Genomic DNA, 14,006 nt, shown 5'->3' with positions numbered 1-14,006 from the left:
CCAAGAATGCATTTCTTATTTGGAAGCTTCTATGACAAGTTACATAGAATAAAATCATAATTATATTTTCTCCTAAGGTTTTTCTTATTGTTCATTATGCAATATGTTTTTCTAACATGGTCAAAGGTATCATACCATATGAAAAATAGGCCCCTTTCTCATGATAGGATGACTACAAATATTTACTCAAACATAAGCACGTGCCATGCCCATTGCCATGTAGATAGTTCAAATCACAAACATCTTATACATCAGTTCATATATTTTTTAAAAATTATTTTGTCATAAAGGAATTTTCCAAAAAAAATTAAATTTAGTTAGATATAAATTAAATATGGGTCATCTAATCACCATTTATTTGTTTGACCAACAAAAATTGTCCCACTATTAGTGGGAAGTGTCTTGGATTAAGGAACTATTGGGGTCAATCTTAACTAGTGATATTGATTTCATTCTTTTGGAAATTTCCATTACTACAAACATTATGGTAAGATGTTGCTCTTGATGGAGAATCATTTAACTTGCCTACAATTTCAATTTTCAATTCAAGCTCATTACATAATTACAAAATTTGATTTTAATTGTTATAATAATGTACCGGCGAACACTGATGAAACCAGCATAGGATAAGGGGGGCCATGGCCCCCCAACATCTCTCAAGTCTGTTTTATTTTATATTGTAATATAAAAAAAATCATGTACAATAGCATTATCGTCCGTCCCTCTATTAAAATCCGCATATTTCTTTAATGCAATCGACACCCGACATAAAATTCTGGCTCCGATAATATTAGTCGGAAACACATTTTCCTAGATGGTGTCCATATTAGGGAATCAATATTTGGCCATCTATTACTCTAGTTTGTCAAAACCTATGGATGACATTTGGGGGAATGTGAACAATTTGTTATAAAATTATATCATAATTGTGATTATTTTCTTTTAAATTTAAATATACTCAAAGTTTCTATTCTCAATAAAAAATAAAAATATATATTAAAAAAAAAAGGAGAGACTAATAATTAATAGTGTTGATTAGATAAGCAAACGTGCAAAAACAAAACAAGTCAGTGAAAGTTGAGGCCTAACTCTAGGGAAAAATAGGCAAATAGGCAGGCTTAGTTGTGTATTAATTAAGGACGACAATTATTAGTTAATTACTATTAGCAGTAAGAAAATGAATTTAAAAGTGCCTAACTCTGATTATTATATTGATTATGATTAGGTTAAAAGATTGTTTTGATAGTATTTTACAATCCCCAATGTCACAAAAAGTCTTCTGTAAATTTTGACAACTAGGGTTTTCCAGAATATCACGCTTTTCAAAATCGGGTTATTATATTTATATATATATATATATATGTGTGTGTAGGTGTGTGTGTTTGGGGTTACGTCAGCAGTAAATAGAGTTAAAAGGCACTGCATATAAAAGCTGTTATTTCTTTTTCTTTTTTAAAAAAAAAATTATTTTCACAAATAAACCATGTATTGGGTATAAAAAAAAAAAAAAAAAAAAAAATCATCTTAATTTTTTATTTGGGGTGGTGAAGGTATCAACCAAACACGAGACAATTATTTTAAAATATAGGATCAATTTTTTATATATTATTTGAACGAATAAAATAAAGGATCAATTAATGAGATACCTTCCGCAGTGATATGGTAATTAAGGAACCTAGATCTTGCCAAGCTGGACGCTGACATCAAGAATTTCGCCCTGAATTTACCATTCTGCCCCTACATTTTTCAATTTTTTTTTTTAATTTGGAATAACAGAAGACAAAAATGGAGGTGAAGCATGAAATGAAGAAAAAAGCTTATCTTTCATTTAACTCTGTTTTCATTTCCGCCCTTTTGAGCAGTGATGTTAATCTGTAATCAATTATCACTGTAGGAAATTGACAAGTAATTAATAAGGATGAAGTGAACATATCTAATTGTGGACAAAAATTGAATGAACATGATTTAATTGGCTCATGCAAATATACTAATAAAGAAGTTTACTCCCATGGGTAAAAACACAGGGTCAGGGTGGGGCTGCTTGCCCTTTTATTACTAGTTACATTTAATTTAAGTGCTGTTGATTACTTCTTATAACTAATATTCAAGAAAATATTATATTTAATTATTTATTCACCATTTCCTTCATCTCTCTCTCTCTCTCTCTCTATATATATATATATACGAGATATGACTGTATACAATGAGAGAGAGAGAGAGAGAGAGAGAGAGAGAGAGAGAGGGGAGGGAGACACTCAAATCAAATGCAGCAAAGAGAAAGCCTTTATTTGGTATTGAGAGGAAAATGAAAGAAACAATAACGAGTTTCTCTCATTAATTGTTGTTCCTCGTATCCTTAAAAATACAAGAATCTGTATCTATTCATTACTACTTTGTCTCTATCTTTTTTATTTTTTTAATTTTTGTACTTGCTCTGTAAATCTCTGGTTTTGGCGGCTGGTTTCATCTTCGACAGATCCCATCAATTCTTCTTTCAAGTTTTTTGTTCGCCGGAAAATGGGCACCGGTTGGAGGAGGGCTTTTTGCAGTACTGTGTCGAGGGAGAGAAGAGAGCACACCGCCGCCGCAGCTCCGTCGGTAACGGCGGCGGAGAAGCAGCAGAGTCCTAATAAGAAGCTGTTTGGAAGCAATCCCTCCACTCCCCGATTGCGCTGCAAAACAAATATTGGTAATATTGATGTGTTGGTTAGCCCGAGAAAACTGGAATGCAAAACCACACCGAAAACTCGGCTTGGTTCGAATCCATCTTCTCCGAGATCCCCTTTCTCTATCCTCAAGAACTCTCTCCGCCTATCCAGGGTAAGAATCATTATACATATATATAACCATTTATATGTAAATATATAAATGCTAACAAAAAAGTTGTGGTCTTTATTGTGGGTGCAGAATAGCTGCGGAGTGTGTATGCAGAGTGTGAAAACAGGGCAAGGAATGGCAATCTACACGGCGGAATGCTCGCACGCTTTCCACTTCCCCTGCATAGCCTCGCACGTGCGGAACCAGACCACTCTCGTCTGCCCTGTTTGCACCACCGTTTGGAAAGATGTTCCTTTACTCTCCATCCACACTCAGAACCCTAACCCTAACCCTAACCTCAATCCACAGCTACAAGAAGAAAAAATTGTTCGAATTGATTCCAATTGCAGTACGCCAACCAAACGCACCCCTATTTCTAGCCCTAAATTGACCAAGCAATTCGAGCTGAGAAGTTACGCCGATGATGAGCCGCTGGTCACGCCGAAATCTGGTGGGAAGTTTGTTGCTATTAAGGAAGAAGCTGTTAGAAATGGCGGAGTGGAGGAGGTTGAAGAGTTTCAGGGTTTTTTTGTGAATCCTATTTCTAGCGATGATTTCGCTGCTTCCGGCGGGGATTTACGGGATGTGGAGGTGTGTTTTTCGCCGGAGGCTGCTGTGATTTCGCAGGGGCGGACGCACGACACTTACGCCGTCGTTTTGAAGGTGAAGGCGCCGCCGCCGCCCCACGTTCGCGACTCGCCGCGGCGTGCGCCGATTGACCTGGTGACGGTCCTCGATGTGAGCGGCAGCATGACTGGTGCCAAGCTGGAGATGCTCAAGCGAGCCATGCGTTTGGTCGTTTCCTCGCTCGGCTCGGCTGACCGTCTCTCCGTACTGGCTTTCTCAGCGGCTCCTAAGAGGCTGTTGCCGCTGACGAGGATGACGGCTCAGGGTCAGCGCTCGGCTCGGCGGATCGTTGACCGGCTTAGCTGCAGCCAAGGCTCCAGCATGGCTGAAGCTCTGAGGGAAGCCACTAGGGTTCTCGAAGAGCGGCGCGACCGGAACCCCGTCGCGAGCATAATACTGTTGTCCGACGGCCAGGACGACGGCGGCGCTCCGGCCAACAACGACAGCAACCAACGACGGAACGGGTCGTCACACAAGACCCGGTTCGCCCACGTGGAAATACCGGTTCATTCAACCGGCTTCAGCCGCGAGCCGGCCGAAGATGCCTTTTCCAAATGCGTGTCCGGGTTACTGAGTGTGGTTGTTCAGGACTTGAGAATCCAACTCGGGTTTGCATCCGGGTCTGACCCGGCAGAAATAACGGCCGTTTACTCGTGTACCGAAAACCCATCTGTACTCGGGTCGGGTTGTATCCGGTTCGGAGATCTCTACGCTGAGGAGGAAAAAGAAGTACTCGTGGAAATTCGGGTTCCAGCTTCGCGGGTCGGGTCACACCACGTTGCATCCATTAAATGCTGTTACAAAGATCCAGCCACCCAAGAGCTAATCTACGGTCCGGAGCAGACGCTTCTGCTTCCGAGGCCCCAGACCGTCAGATCAGGATCGCCGAGGATCGAACGGCTGAGAAATGCTTTTATATGTAACAGAGCCGTAGCCGAGTCCCGGGGGTTAATAGAGCACAACGAGCTGTCCAGCGCCATGCAGCTGTTGTCATCGGCTCGAGCCTTGTTGCTGCAGTCGAGGTCGGAGTCTGCCGGTGAGAGCATCAGGTTTTTGGAGGCGGAGATGGCGGAGGTGCAGTGGAGGAGACAGTACAACCACCAACAGCAGCAGCTGCAGGTGGCGGTGGGGCGGAGGAATGAAGAGAGAGAAATGGGGTTGTTTGTTGATGAGAACGGTGAGCCGCTCACGCCGACATCAGCTTGGAGAGCGACTGAGAAGCTGGCGAAAGTGGCTCAGATGAAGAAATCTTTTCACAGACCAGTCAGTGATTTGCACGGCTTTGAAAACGCTAGATTTTAGTTTTCTTTTTCTTTTTAATTTATTCTTTGTTTTTTAATAAAATAAAAAAATCTGACTGGGAAAATATTGATTAAAAGAAAATATTAAAAAAGAAAAGACTATTGGGCCGAGGAAACATTTGTTTCTGACAGGCCCTTTTATGTTAGGCCGACGTACACTTTGATTTGTTGCATGGACCCTATCTTCTTTTGTTTCTTTATTTTTTCACATATTTTCATCTTTATATTATCTTATACCATCAGACAAGAATTAAATCAACTTAAAAATTGCCATTTTATTTTTATTTTTATTTTTTATGATTATTATTGAACTAGATTGGTCCCTCCAACTACGATTATAAATACTTAATTTCTGTAGATGCATCCAAACATTGCTGCATTACTTGAATTTAATAATCTTGTATTAAAAACTGTCTTCCCAGAACTGCAGAAGATGCAGGCTACATGTCAATGTAAATGGTCCTAAAAATTTCCCCTTCCTATCCTACTAACCTATGTCACTCACATATATGAAGTTCTAGAAGAATTACAGGTGTTCAAAAAAATTAAAATTAAAATTTATTACAAAGATAAATACTGTTCAAGAGAGGTTACAGTCACATACAACAGGAGTACATATTGTACATTGTACAAAGCTGGACATACATTCATGCACACAGATGCATGGACAAATATAAGAATATGACCAATTAGAAAAGGTATTCAGTATTTCCAAACAAATGTAACACATCACATCATTGTGTGGAAAGATTTTCAAGAAATCAATTCCCATAAATATATATATACTACTACCAAAAAAAAAAATCACCACCACAAGAAAAAGCACAAATCAAAGGACTTCTCCGCTTATTCACAATGGAGGGCTTCGCCAAGAAACGGGATCCAAAAAACACCCAGTAAAGCTACGAATATAACCTTACTCATCACGTTTGTGTTTGCTCCACCTTAGCTCGAATCTTTTGTTCCAAAACAGATATCTCAGTTTCTAGGCTGAACATCCGGTTAAGTGCGTGCATATTCTCGAGCGTCTCGCTTAAAGTCCGACTATCACTCCCATCGCACCTCAAGTGCTGCATCGGACCGTGAAGCAGCTTGTTCACAATCCCTCTGCTGAGGTCATCCACAGCCTTTCGTGTCTTCTTTGGAATATCTTCCCCCATCTTGGACAAGCATTTGTCCAGCTCAGCAGCTCTTATTCTTTCCGCATACGCCCTCAGTTTCTTGATAGTCGGGACTGTCTCGAGCGAATCCCTCCACGCTTCGAACTGGTTCGATTCCTCTGCGATAATCGTCTGAGCTTCCATGGCTTTTCTGAGCCTATCTTCTTTATTAGCAGCCACGACTTCTTTAAGATCGTCCACGTTGTACACACGTGCATTCTCGAGCTCGTTCACACACGAACCTACATTTCTTGGAACAGATATATCCACAAAAAGTCTCACACCACCCACAGTGGGGCCTACGGGCGGTAGGTCTACAACGTGCTCTTTCAGAAAGAGAGGGATTTCCGATGCAGTGCTTGTGAAGATGACATCAGCTTCCGCCGAGCAATTTTGCATTTCTGTTAGGGGCTTGTAGATTATCTCTACATCTTTTATATCCTCACGGATAGCGGAAACTCTTTCTTCGGTTCGGTTCACCACCACCATCTTTGTGCACCCTTTTGCTGCCAAGTGCTTGATCACAAGCTTCCCCATTTTGCCAGCTCCGATGACTAGCATTCTGGCGGTGGAGTGAGAACTTTCCGGAAGCTTCATCAGGGCTAATTCTACGGCGGCAGAGCTCACGGAAACTGCCCCTGATGCTATGTTTGTCTCTGTTCGGACCCTTTTCCCGACTGTGATTGCGTGTTTGAAGAGCCCGCTTATGTTCCGCCCGAATCCGAGTACGCCTTGACCAACTTTGACCACTTGTTTGACTTGAGCAAGGATTTGGCCCTCTCCTAATACCAAGGAATCGAGCCCAGCCGAGACTTCGAAGATGTGTTGAGTTGCGTCTTTGTCGTATAGCAGAAAACGGTGCTCACATATTTCCGACACTGGAATTCCACTAGTCTGAAACAAACGAACATACAATGAATTAATTTGGTGGAATCAATCAGCAGAGTTGAATTAATTCACGGTGTGATAAGAAAATTTCAAGATTCTGAAAGATTTATACCTTGGACATCCATTCCGTCACTTCTTTAACTCCCCGGTGCCTTGAAAGTGCTACTACGTAGATTTCCATTCTGTTGCATGTACTAAGAACAGCGGCTTCTTCGATATGATTCAAACCACATAGCTCGCCAATTGCTCTAGGCCACTCTGCTTCTGGAATAGCAAGTTTTTCTCGCATTTCAACGGGTGCTGAGTGGATGCTAAGACCAATTACAACAATACTGCTCTTTTCTTTTGTATATCCTGGTCAAAAATAAACAACATAATTTCAGAAATGTTCCAATCTACTAATGGAGACACGAACACGAAGAATATAACAGGAAAACCAAGCAGGTTTGTTATCCAACCAGAAACAAAACTGAAAAGTCTAAGCTAACAATTATCATAGCTTATATTTTCAATAATATAAGCCCTTCACTCCTATGAGAACTGGTATAAACACACACACACACATGTAGAAATACTGTGAATAGGAAACTAGTTTTGATCCACATAAATACTTATTCAAGATAAAAATTTAGCATAGCATTACTGAAGAATCAATCCGCAAGTTGTTCGAAAAATACGAACCACGCCAAGTCTATAAGAAATTATAACCACCGAGTAGATGTAATTTCTGATATTATACTGAAATGCAGCATCCTTATCACTTTGACTATCATCCTCGAGTAATTTATACTGAAATGCTTACAGAACTCACGAATACTGAAATCAATTTTAATCATCACAAGCAAATACGACATTGATAAAAAAAAATATGGGGGAAACGATAAATAGAGCAACAATGAGAGGGGAGCATACTGTCAGCACCCGAGGCCTTGAGCTGTTCAAGAGCTGAGAGGCTCGAAGCCGAGGAAGAAGCCGCATTGGCGTGGTCAACGATTTCCGTCTGAACCTCAGCCCTGACGATTCCCGAATTCCTCCTCATCAGAGCCACTCGTTTGGCACGAGTGGCCAACGGCTTGCAGAACAAGCCGACCTGAGCCGGTGAGGCGGAGGCGGAGGCAGACACGGCGGAGGACGACGCCGTATTGCTGACCATCAAGGCCTCGAGCTTCGCACCCACGAACGCGCTCGAAACCGCCATTTTCCACCTGCGAATTCTCGGATTCCACAACCACAAGCAAATTCAGACGAATCCAATCAAAAACCCTAAATTCAAAAGGTAAGAATTCAGGGTTTTATGTTGGGTCTAATCTGTGATTTTGTGAGCTTTGATCTTTGGGGAAGAGCAGAGGGAGTTTTGCCTCAAGAGTTAATTGATCTATTTGTTTGGTAGTTTTATTGCAATTATTATTTTATTTGTTTTGGGTGGAGAAAAAGTATTGGTTGGATTTCTCTGAATTGTGATTGGCCAATTGAGGGCGCGTTCTATCCACACTCACTCACTCACTCACCCCATCCACCACCAAACTTGTGTACAACACAACGCCATCACCACTATTTAGTATTTACCATCATAATATTATTTTTTTCAAATTCTAGAATGATGCTAAAAAAATAAAGATTTTTTTTCCGAAATATTAAAAGTTAAAATTGCAACATTTTGTCACACAAATTGCAAATTACTTAAGCTAGTGATTTATTTTAGGGTGCGATTTGATGTATAAAATTACAATTGAACATCTTTGTAACATGTAATACAAAAAACATCACATTTAAATGTGTCTGAAATAATAAAGAGAACGTTCTTTTGGGATCAAAATCTTAGCGAAACTGAACTAGTTAACGAAACAAATCCACTAAACTAAAGTCGGTCGATGTATCATAACATATTTTTTATATGAGAAAATCGATTTGGTCACTTGTGCAATGGAATATACGAGTTGGGATGCCTCGATTTAAATGTATGAATTAAAGATAGGAAAACGATGTCGTATTTTAATGATTATGCACCATTTGTTTTATATTGTAAGAAATAAAGAATGTATTAATATTTAGGAATTGAATAATGAGAGATTGGAAGAGAAAAAAGATAAGATGAGGAGAGGGGAAAATGTAATAGAGAATCAGTGATTGAGATTGATTCATAGGATTTTCAAGTCTTTTTCTGCCACTGCTTTTCATTACACCTCGTGGAAATTATTTGTTCTCACACTTTCAGATGTGGATGTTTACAAAGATAGTACTACTGTACTAGTAAAGCCAAAAACCATCAATTCTTTTTATTTTTATTTTTATTATTTTATTTTATTTTATGATTCAGTTTAATTTATTTTTTTTCTCGTAATATAATAAATAAATAGAAGGATCTTTTTTTATCTGGACGGGCAAATGGGCTTTCAGTTATATTGTTTGGGCCGTTCTATTTATCTCGTGCTTTCACCTTTGGATATATTTTGGGCTTACACTTGTTTGTCTCATAGGCCCGAAACAAATTTATCAAACATTTGAAAGTGCTGATAAATGGATGATATCAAAATTTGATAAATTATAAAATCGAAGAACCAAACAATAAATAGGGGTGGCAGCAATAATAACTGACTAAACGGTGGTATTTTATTTGATTTTATCTATTTATTTTTTGACCAAAAAAATGTTGTTACTAGCCATTAGGGGGTGAAAATTGATCATTTCGAGAAATGAAAAATTAATTCAAATCTCATTGAAAAATATTTCAGTAACTTGAAAAATCCGAATTTCGAAAATTGGAAGAGAAAATTAGAATAAACATATAAATAAAGAAGTGAATAATAAAAATAGAATAAAATAAATAAAATAGAGAAGGGGAGGGAAAAGATAAATTTGGCGATAAAGAAGCACGTGTCTCCTGTTTGATGCCAACCCATATCCACCACCACCGTCGTCACGGGGCGGCTCCTCCTCATCCTTTTGCTCAATACGCTGTCGTTTTCATTGACGCCGTCGTGGTGGTTGTTAAGCAGTATTCGTGTAAGGCTTCTTTGTGACATGTGTTTACAGTAAAAAAAAAATTGAATATCTCCTAATTAATTTAAACTCAAACAATTAAACGATCGTAAATAAAATATTAAATAAAACGTGCCAACGTGCCCACAAAAAAATGTATCATGTCGAGTCAGTGATTCACATGTGGCCCATATCATATTTTGTTGCGAAATTTAGGTTTGACTTATCAAAATTACGTTATCTGCCCTTGGATGTTTTGCTTGCCCCTTAAATATTGATTAAGGTCACGTTGTGGATAACATTTCCCCTGAATTAATTATTTATTATTATTATTACAATTTCTTTTTTTTTTATGAATAAGTAGTAGTTAAGTACTCCAATTAATTAAAGAAGAAAGTCAAATGATTTGAGGTTATTGATTAGATCATGACGTGTAATACATTCACGGCGAAATCAGGTCACCGTTTTCCTATTATACGTGTTAGTATAATAATACAACTCTGTACTGGAAATTGGAATTTAAAATTTGATAATAAAATAAAACAATATCCAATTTTAATTCCAGTTGTAGTCCGATATATATGTATCGATATTGATTTCACTAAGAGCAATTAATCAAATCTAATTATCTAACGACACCACAATAACCATGGTTAAGTTAATTAACTCAACCAGAGTTAAAAGTATCCAATTCCGTGCAGTATAAATTTCAGAAGACTCGCCAGAAATCGAATATATCTACTCTTCTCCCCACTGTAAGCTTTCCGTACATTTGCATGGTTGAAACTTGATTTTTTTTTTTTTTTTTTTTTTAATTTCCACCAATTTTCCTTCATCCTCTGTTCTAGGTTGATAATTCACAGAGAAGAATCTCACGAAAATATATAATGGCGGCGGAAAATGGAGGATTCAGCTTTGCGAGCGGCGCCGCCAAAGGAAGGAACGGGTTGCCGATGATTCACACGGAGAAGAAGAAGGCTGAGGGAATATGCCACGACGACAGCTCCCTGCCGGTCAAGGCTCAGACGCTCGACGAGCTGCACTCCCTTCAGAAGAAGAAATCCGCCCCCACCACCCCCATCAAGGCGGCGCACGCCGAGGAGGACCGCCACAAACAGCAGCTCCAGTCCATCAGGTATTTATATACTTATGTATGATTAATTAAATAATTAGTTATTTAAACAATTAAATAATTAATTAAAATTAATTGCAGTGCATCTTTGGCGTCGCTGACGCGGGAGACCGGGCCGAATGTGGTGAAAGGGGATCCGGCGAGGACTACGGCGGAGACGCCGCGTCTGTCGGCGGCGAGCCACCAGCAGCAGCACCGCCACTTTGCGGCGCCGAATCTGAACATGAGTGACAGCGGCCTCAAGTTTACTCACATCCTCTACAATCTCTCCCCCGCTGGTAATTAACACACTTCCACACAATTTCTTCCTTTCAAACCCTAATTTAATTTTTCCACACTCATATTTTAAAAAATATCATTAATACAAATACATGCATATAGTGTAACCTTAATGTATGTATATATATATTTATTATATATATATATACAGAGCTGTACGAGCAAGCAATAAAGTACGAGAAGGGGTCTTTCATCACAGCCAGTGGTGCATTAGCCACCCTGTCGGGGGCCAAAACCGGCCGCTCGCCGAGAGACAAACGTGTCGTCAAAGACGAAACCACCGCCGATGATCTTTGGTGGGGAAAGTAAGTTTCTCTTATATATCTTTCTTATTACATAATTAATTTAATTTTTTTTTAAATGAAATTTATAATGATGATGTGATATGATGACATATAGAGGTTCACCGAACATCGAAATGGACGAGCACACTTTCATGGTCAACAGAGAACGAGCCGTCGATTACTTATGCTCTTTGGAAAAGGTAATTTTTTTTTAAATAAATTTGTTACTATATATCAATATTAATTCATAAAATTTGAATTGTGAATTAATTAGATCGTTATATAATAAAATTCAGGTTTTCGTAAACGATCAGTTCCTTAACTGGGACCCGGAGAATCGCATCAAAGTTCGTATCGTCTCCGCCAGAGCCTATCACTCTCTGTTTATGCACAACATGTGAGTAAAATTATTACTAACAAATTAAATTAAATTAATCACATTAAACGTAAAAATATAAACGCGGGGTCCGCTGACAGGTGTATTCGACCGAGTCCAGAAGAGCTGGAGAACTTCGGTGAACCGGATTTCACGATATACAACGCGGGACAATTTCCATGCAACCGTTACACTCACTACATGACATCATCGACTAGCATAGACCTAAATCTCGCGAGACGAGAAATGGTGATTCTCGGCACCCAATATGCGGGAGAAATGAAGAAGGGTCTTTTCAGTGTAATGCATTATCTCATGCCTAAGAGACAAATACTCTCGTTGCACTCCGGTTCGAATATGGGTAAAGATGGTGATGTAGCCCTCTTCTTCGGTTTATCGGGTAATTCATTATAGATACTATATCGTTTTTTTTTTCTCTTATAATTAAGGTTTTATAATTTTCGAAGAATTAATTAGGAATTTTTTATTATTTTTATTATGAAGGTACTGGTAAAACGACTTTGTCGACGGATAATAATAGGTATTTGATAGGAGACGATGAGCATTGCTGGAGTGAGAACGGTGTGTCGAATATCGAAGGTGGTTGTTATGCAAAGTGCATTGACTTGTCTAGGGAGAAGGAGCCTGATATTTGGAATGCTATAAAATTCGGCGCTGGTATATATATTTAAAGAATAAATAAAAAATTATATTCGGTAAAAATCGACTAGATTTCTGACATTTTTTTGTTGCGACAGTTGTCGAAAATGTGGTGTTCGATGAACACACGCGAGATGTGGATTACTCTGATAAATCTGTGACAGGTAAAAAAAAACTTCTAAAATGCGTGATAAAATAACGAACTCCCTTAATTTTTTTTATTAAAACAAAAAAAATATCGAAATGTCAGAGAACACTAGGGCTGCGTATCCGATAGAGTTTATTCCGAACGCAAAGATACCGTGTGTGGGCCCTCATCCGAAAAACGTAATTCTATTGGCATGTGATGCATTTGGTGTGCTCCCCCCTGTCAGCAAACTCAGCTTGCCTCAAACCATGTATCACTTTATAAGCGGCTACACTGCTCTGGTAATTTAGACGTAAATCCCTATACTAAAATACGGGCCAAAGTCTTTTTTTTTTTTCTCGAAAATGCTGCCGAATTTGGCTCCTATTTGTAATATTTAAAAAATAAATGTGTTTTGTGGAATATATAGGTAGCTGGAACAGAGGACGGTATAAAGGAGCCAACAGCAACATTTTCTGCTTGCTTCGGTGCAGCGTTTATAATGCTTCATCCGACCAAGTATGCCGCCATGCTGGCAGATAAAATGCAAAAACACGGAGCCACTGGTTGGCTCGTAAACACTGGCTGGTCTGGTGGGAGGTATATTATCTTAAGCCGTTTTTTTAATTTTTTTTTAAAGCATTTTTCGGAAGGCTGATTATTTTTTTTTAAATTTTTTTATGTGGCAGCTATGGATCAGGAAGTAGAATCAAGTTAGCTTACACTAGGAAAATAATAGATGCAATACACTCAGGGGAACTGTTGAAAGCGAACTACACGAAGACGGAAGTATTCGGGCTTGAGATTCCGACTGAAATTGAGGGGGTGCCTTCGGAAATTTTGGATCCTGCTAATACAGTAAGTTTTGATTCAAATTCAAAGCAGCACTTATTCCTTTTTTTTTTTTTTTTTTTAAATTTACTTTGTGTAATAATAATATGTGATGTTCTGTTAGTGGTCTGAGAAGGAGGCACACAAGGAAACTCTTGTGAAGTTGGGAGGTCTTTTCAAGAAGAATTTTGAAGGGTTTTTGAACTACAAGATTGGAGCAGACAACAAGCTCACTGAGGAGATCTTAGCAGCTGGACCAAATTTCTAACTTTTCATGGAAACTATATATACAATATACATATATATATACATACATGAGAGAGTATTTTAAGCATGTCAGTGTGCAGTTGGATTTTTTTTTTTTATATAATTTATATATATGTATCAAATTTATAATACATCGCCACGAACAAGGTATCAAAGTGTTGTTTTCTCGTATCATCTCTCTTATTTTGTTCAGTTTGGTCTTTTATCCTAAATGTAACTGAATACGGATACCATTTTACGATGAATATATTTGTTCCTTTGCTAAACTTCTCGTTTTC

General features: G+C 38.7%; 3 protein-coding genes across 3 annotated transcripts; 2 read left to right on the top strand and 1 right to left on the bottom strand.

Moving 5' to 3' along the window:
- The first annotated feature begins 2,079 nt into the window (after positions 1-2,079).
- Positions 2,080-5,029, top strand: LOC105972635 (Zinc finger (C3HC4-type RING finger) family protein). The gene is made up of 2 exons (XM_012997609.2): positions 2,080-2,820; positions 2,908-5,029. Exons 1-2 carry the CDS (start codon positions 2,518-2,520, stop codon positions 4,744-4,746), a joined length of 2,142 nt encoding a protein of 713 aa, XP_012853063.2. The 5' UTR covers positions 2,080-2,517; the 3' UTR covers positions 4,747-5,029.
- Positions 5,030-5,283: 254 nt separating this feature from the next.
- LOC105959310 (glutamyl-tRNA reductase 1, chloroplastic) lies at positions 5,284-8,810 on the bottom strand. The gene is made up of 3 exons (XM_012983379.2): positions 7,706-8,810; positions 6,906-7,147; positions 5,284-6,799 (listed from the first exon to the last, which is right to left on the bottom strand). Exons 1-3 carry the CDS (start codon positions 7,989-7,991, stop codon positions 5,669-5,671), a joined length of 1,659 nt encoding a protein of 552 aa, XP_012838833.2. The 5' UTR covers positions 7,992-8,810; the 3' UTR covers positions 5,284-5,668.
- Positions 8,811-10,554: 1,744 nt separating this feature from the next.
- LOC105959306 (phosphoenolpyruvate carboxykinase (ATP) 1) lies at positions 10,555-13,994 on the top strand. Its single transcript, XM_012983375.2, has 12 exons — positions 10,555-10,907; positions 10,986-11,182; positions 11,335-11,488; positions 11,583-11,667; positions 11,764-11,864; positions 11,945-12,243; positions 12,348-12,521; positions 12,602-12,667; positions 12,754-12,932; positions 13,061-13,230; positions 13,320-13,488; positions 13,586-13,994. The coding sequence occupies exons 1-12, from the start codon at positions 10,660-10,662 to the stop codon at positions 13,727-13,729; spliced, it is 1,986 nt and encodes a 661-aa protein (XP_012838829.2). The 5' UTR covers positions 10,555-10,659; the 3' UTR covers positions 13,730-13,994.
- Positions 13,995-14,006: the final 12 nt, after the last annotated feature.

This window comes from Erythranthe guttata, chromosome 14 (genome assembly GCF_056151865.1).
Source record: "Erythranthe guttata isolate IM_541 chromosome 14, IM_541, whole genome shotgun sequence".
Lineage (NCBI taxonomy): Eukaryota > Viridiplantae > Streptophyta > Magnoliopsida > Lamiales > Phrymaceae > Erythranthe > Erythranthe guttata.
Note: the sequence above shows the minus strand (reverse complement) of the source record. Positions and strands in the feature narration are given on the sequence as shown.

Coding starts and splice junctions, on each gene's coding strand:
- LOC105959306 (XM_012983375.2), top strand. CDS start 10,660: ATGGCGGCGGAAAATGGAGGATTCAGCTTTGCGAGCGGCGCCGCCAAA. Junction 11,865..11,944: donor TCTCTGTTTATGCACAACAT/GTGAGTAAAATT, acceptor GTCCGCTGACAG/GTGTATTCGACCGAGTCCAG. Junction 12,522..12,601: donor TGCTATAAAATTCGGCGCTG/GTATATATATTT, acceptor TTGTTGCGACAG/TTGTCGAAAATGTGGTGTTC.
- LOC105972635 (XM_012997609.2), top strand. CDS start 2,518: ATGGGCACCGGTTGGAGGAGGGCTTTTTGCAGTACTGTGTCGAGGGAG. Junction 2,821..2,907: donor ACTCTCTCCGCCTATCCAGG/GTAAGAATCATT, acceptor TTGTGGGTGCAG/AATAGCTGCGGAGTGTGTAT.
- LOC105959310 (XM_012983379.2), bottom strand. CDS start 7,991: ATGGCGGTTTCGAGCGCGTTCGTGGGTGCGAAGCTCGAGGCCTTGATG. Junction 7,148..7,705: donor CAAGGCCTCGGGTGCTGACA/GTATGCTCCCCT, acceptor ATTTTTGACCAG/GATATACAAAAGAAAAGAGC. Junction 6,800..6,905: donor TGACGGAATGGATGTCCAAG/GTATAAATCTTT, acceptor CGTTTGTTTCAG/ACTAGTGGAATTCCAGTGTC.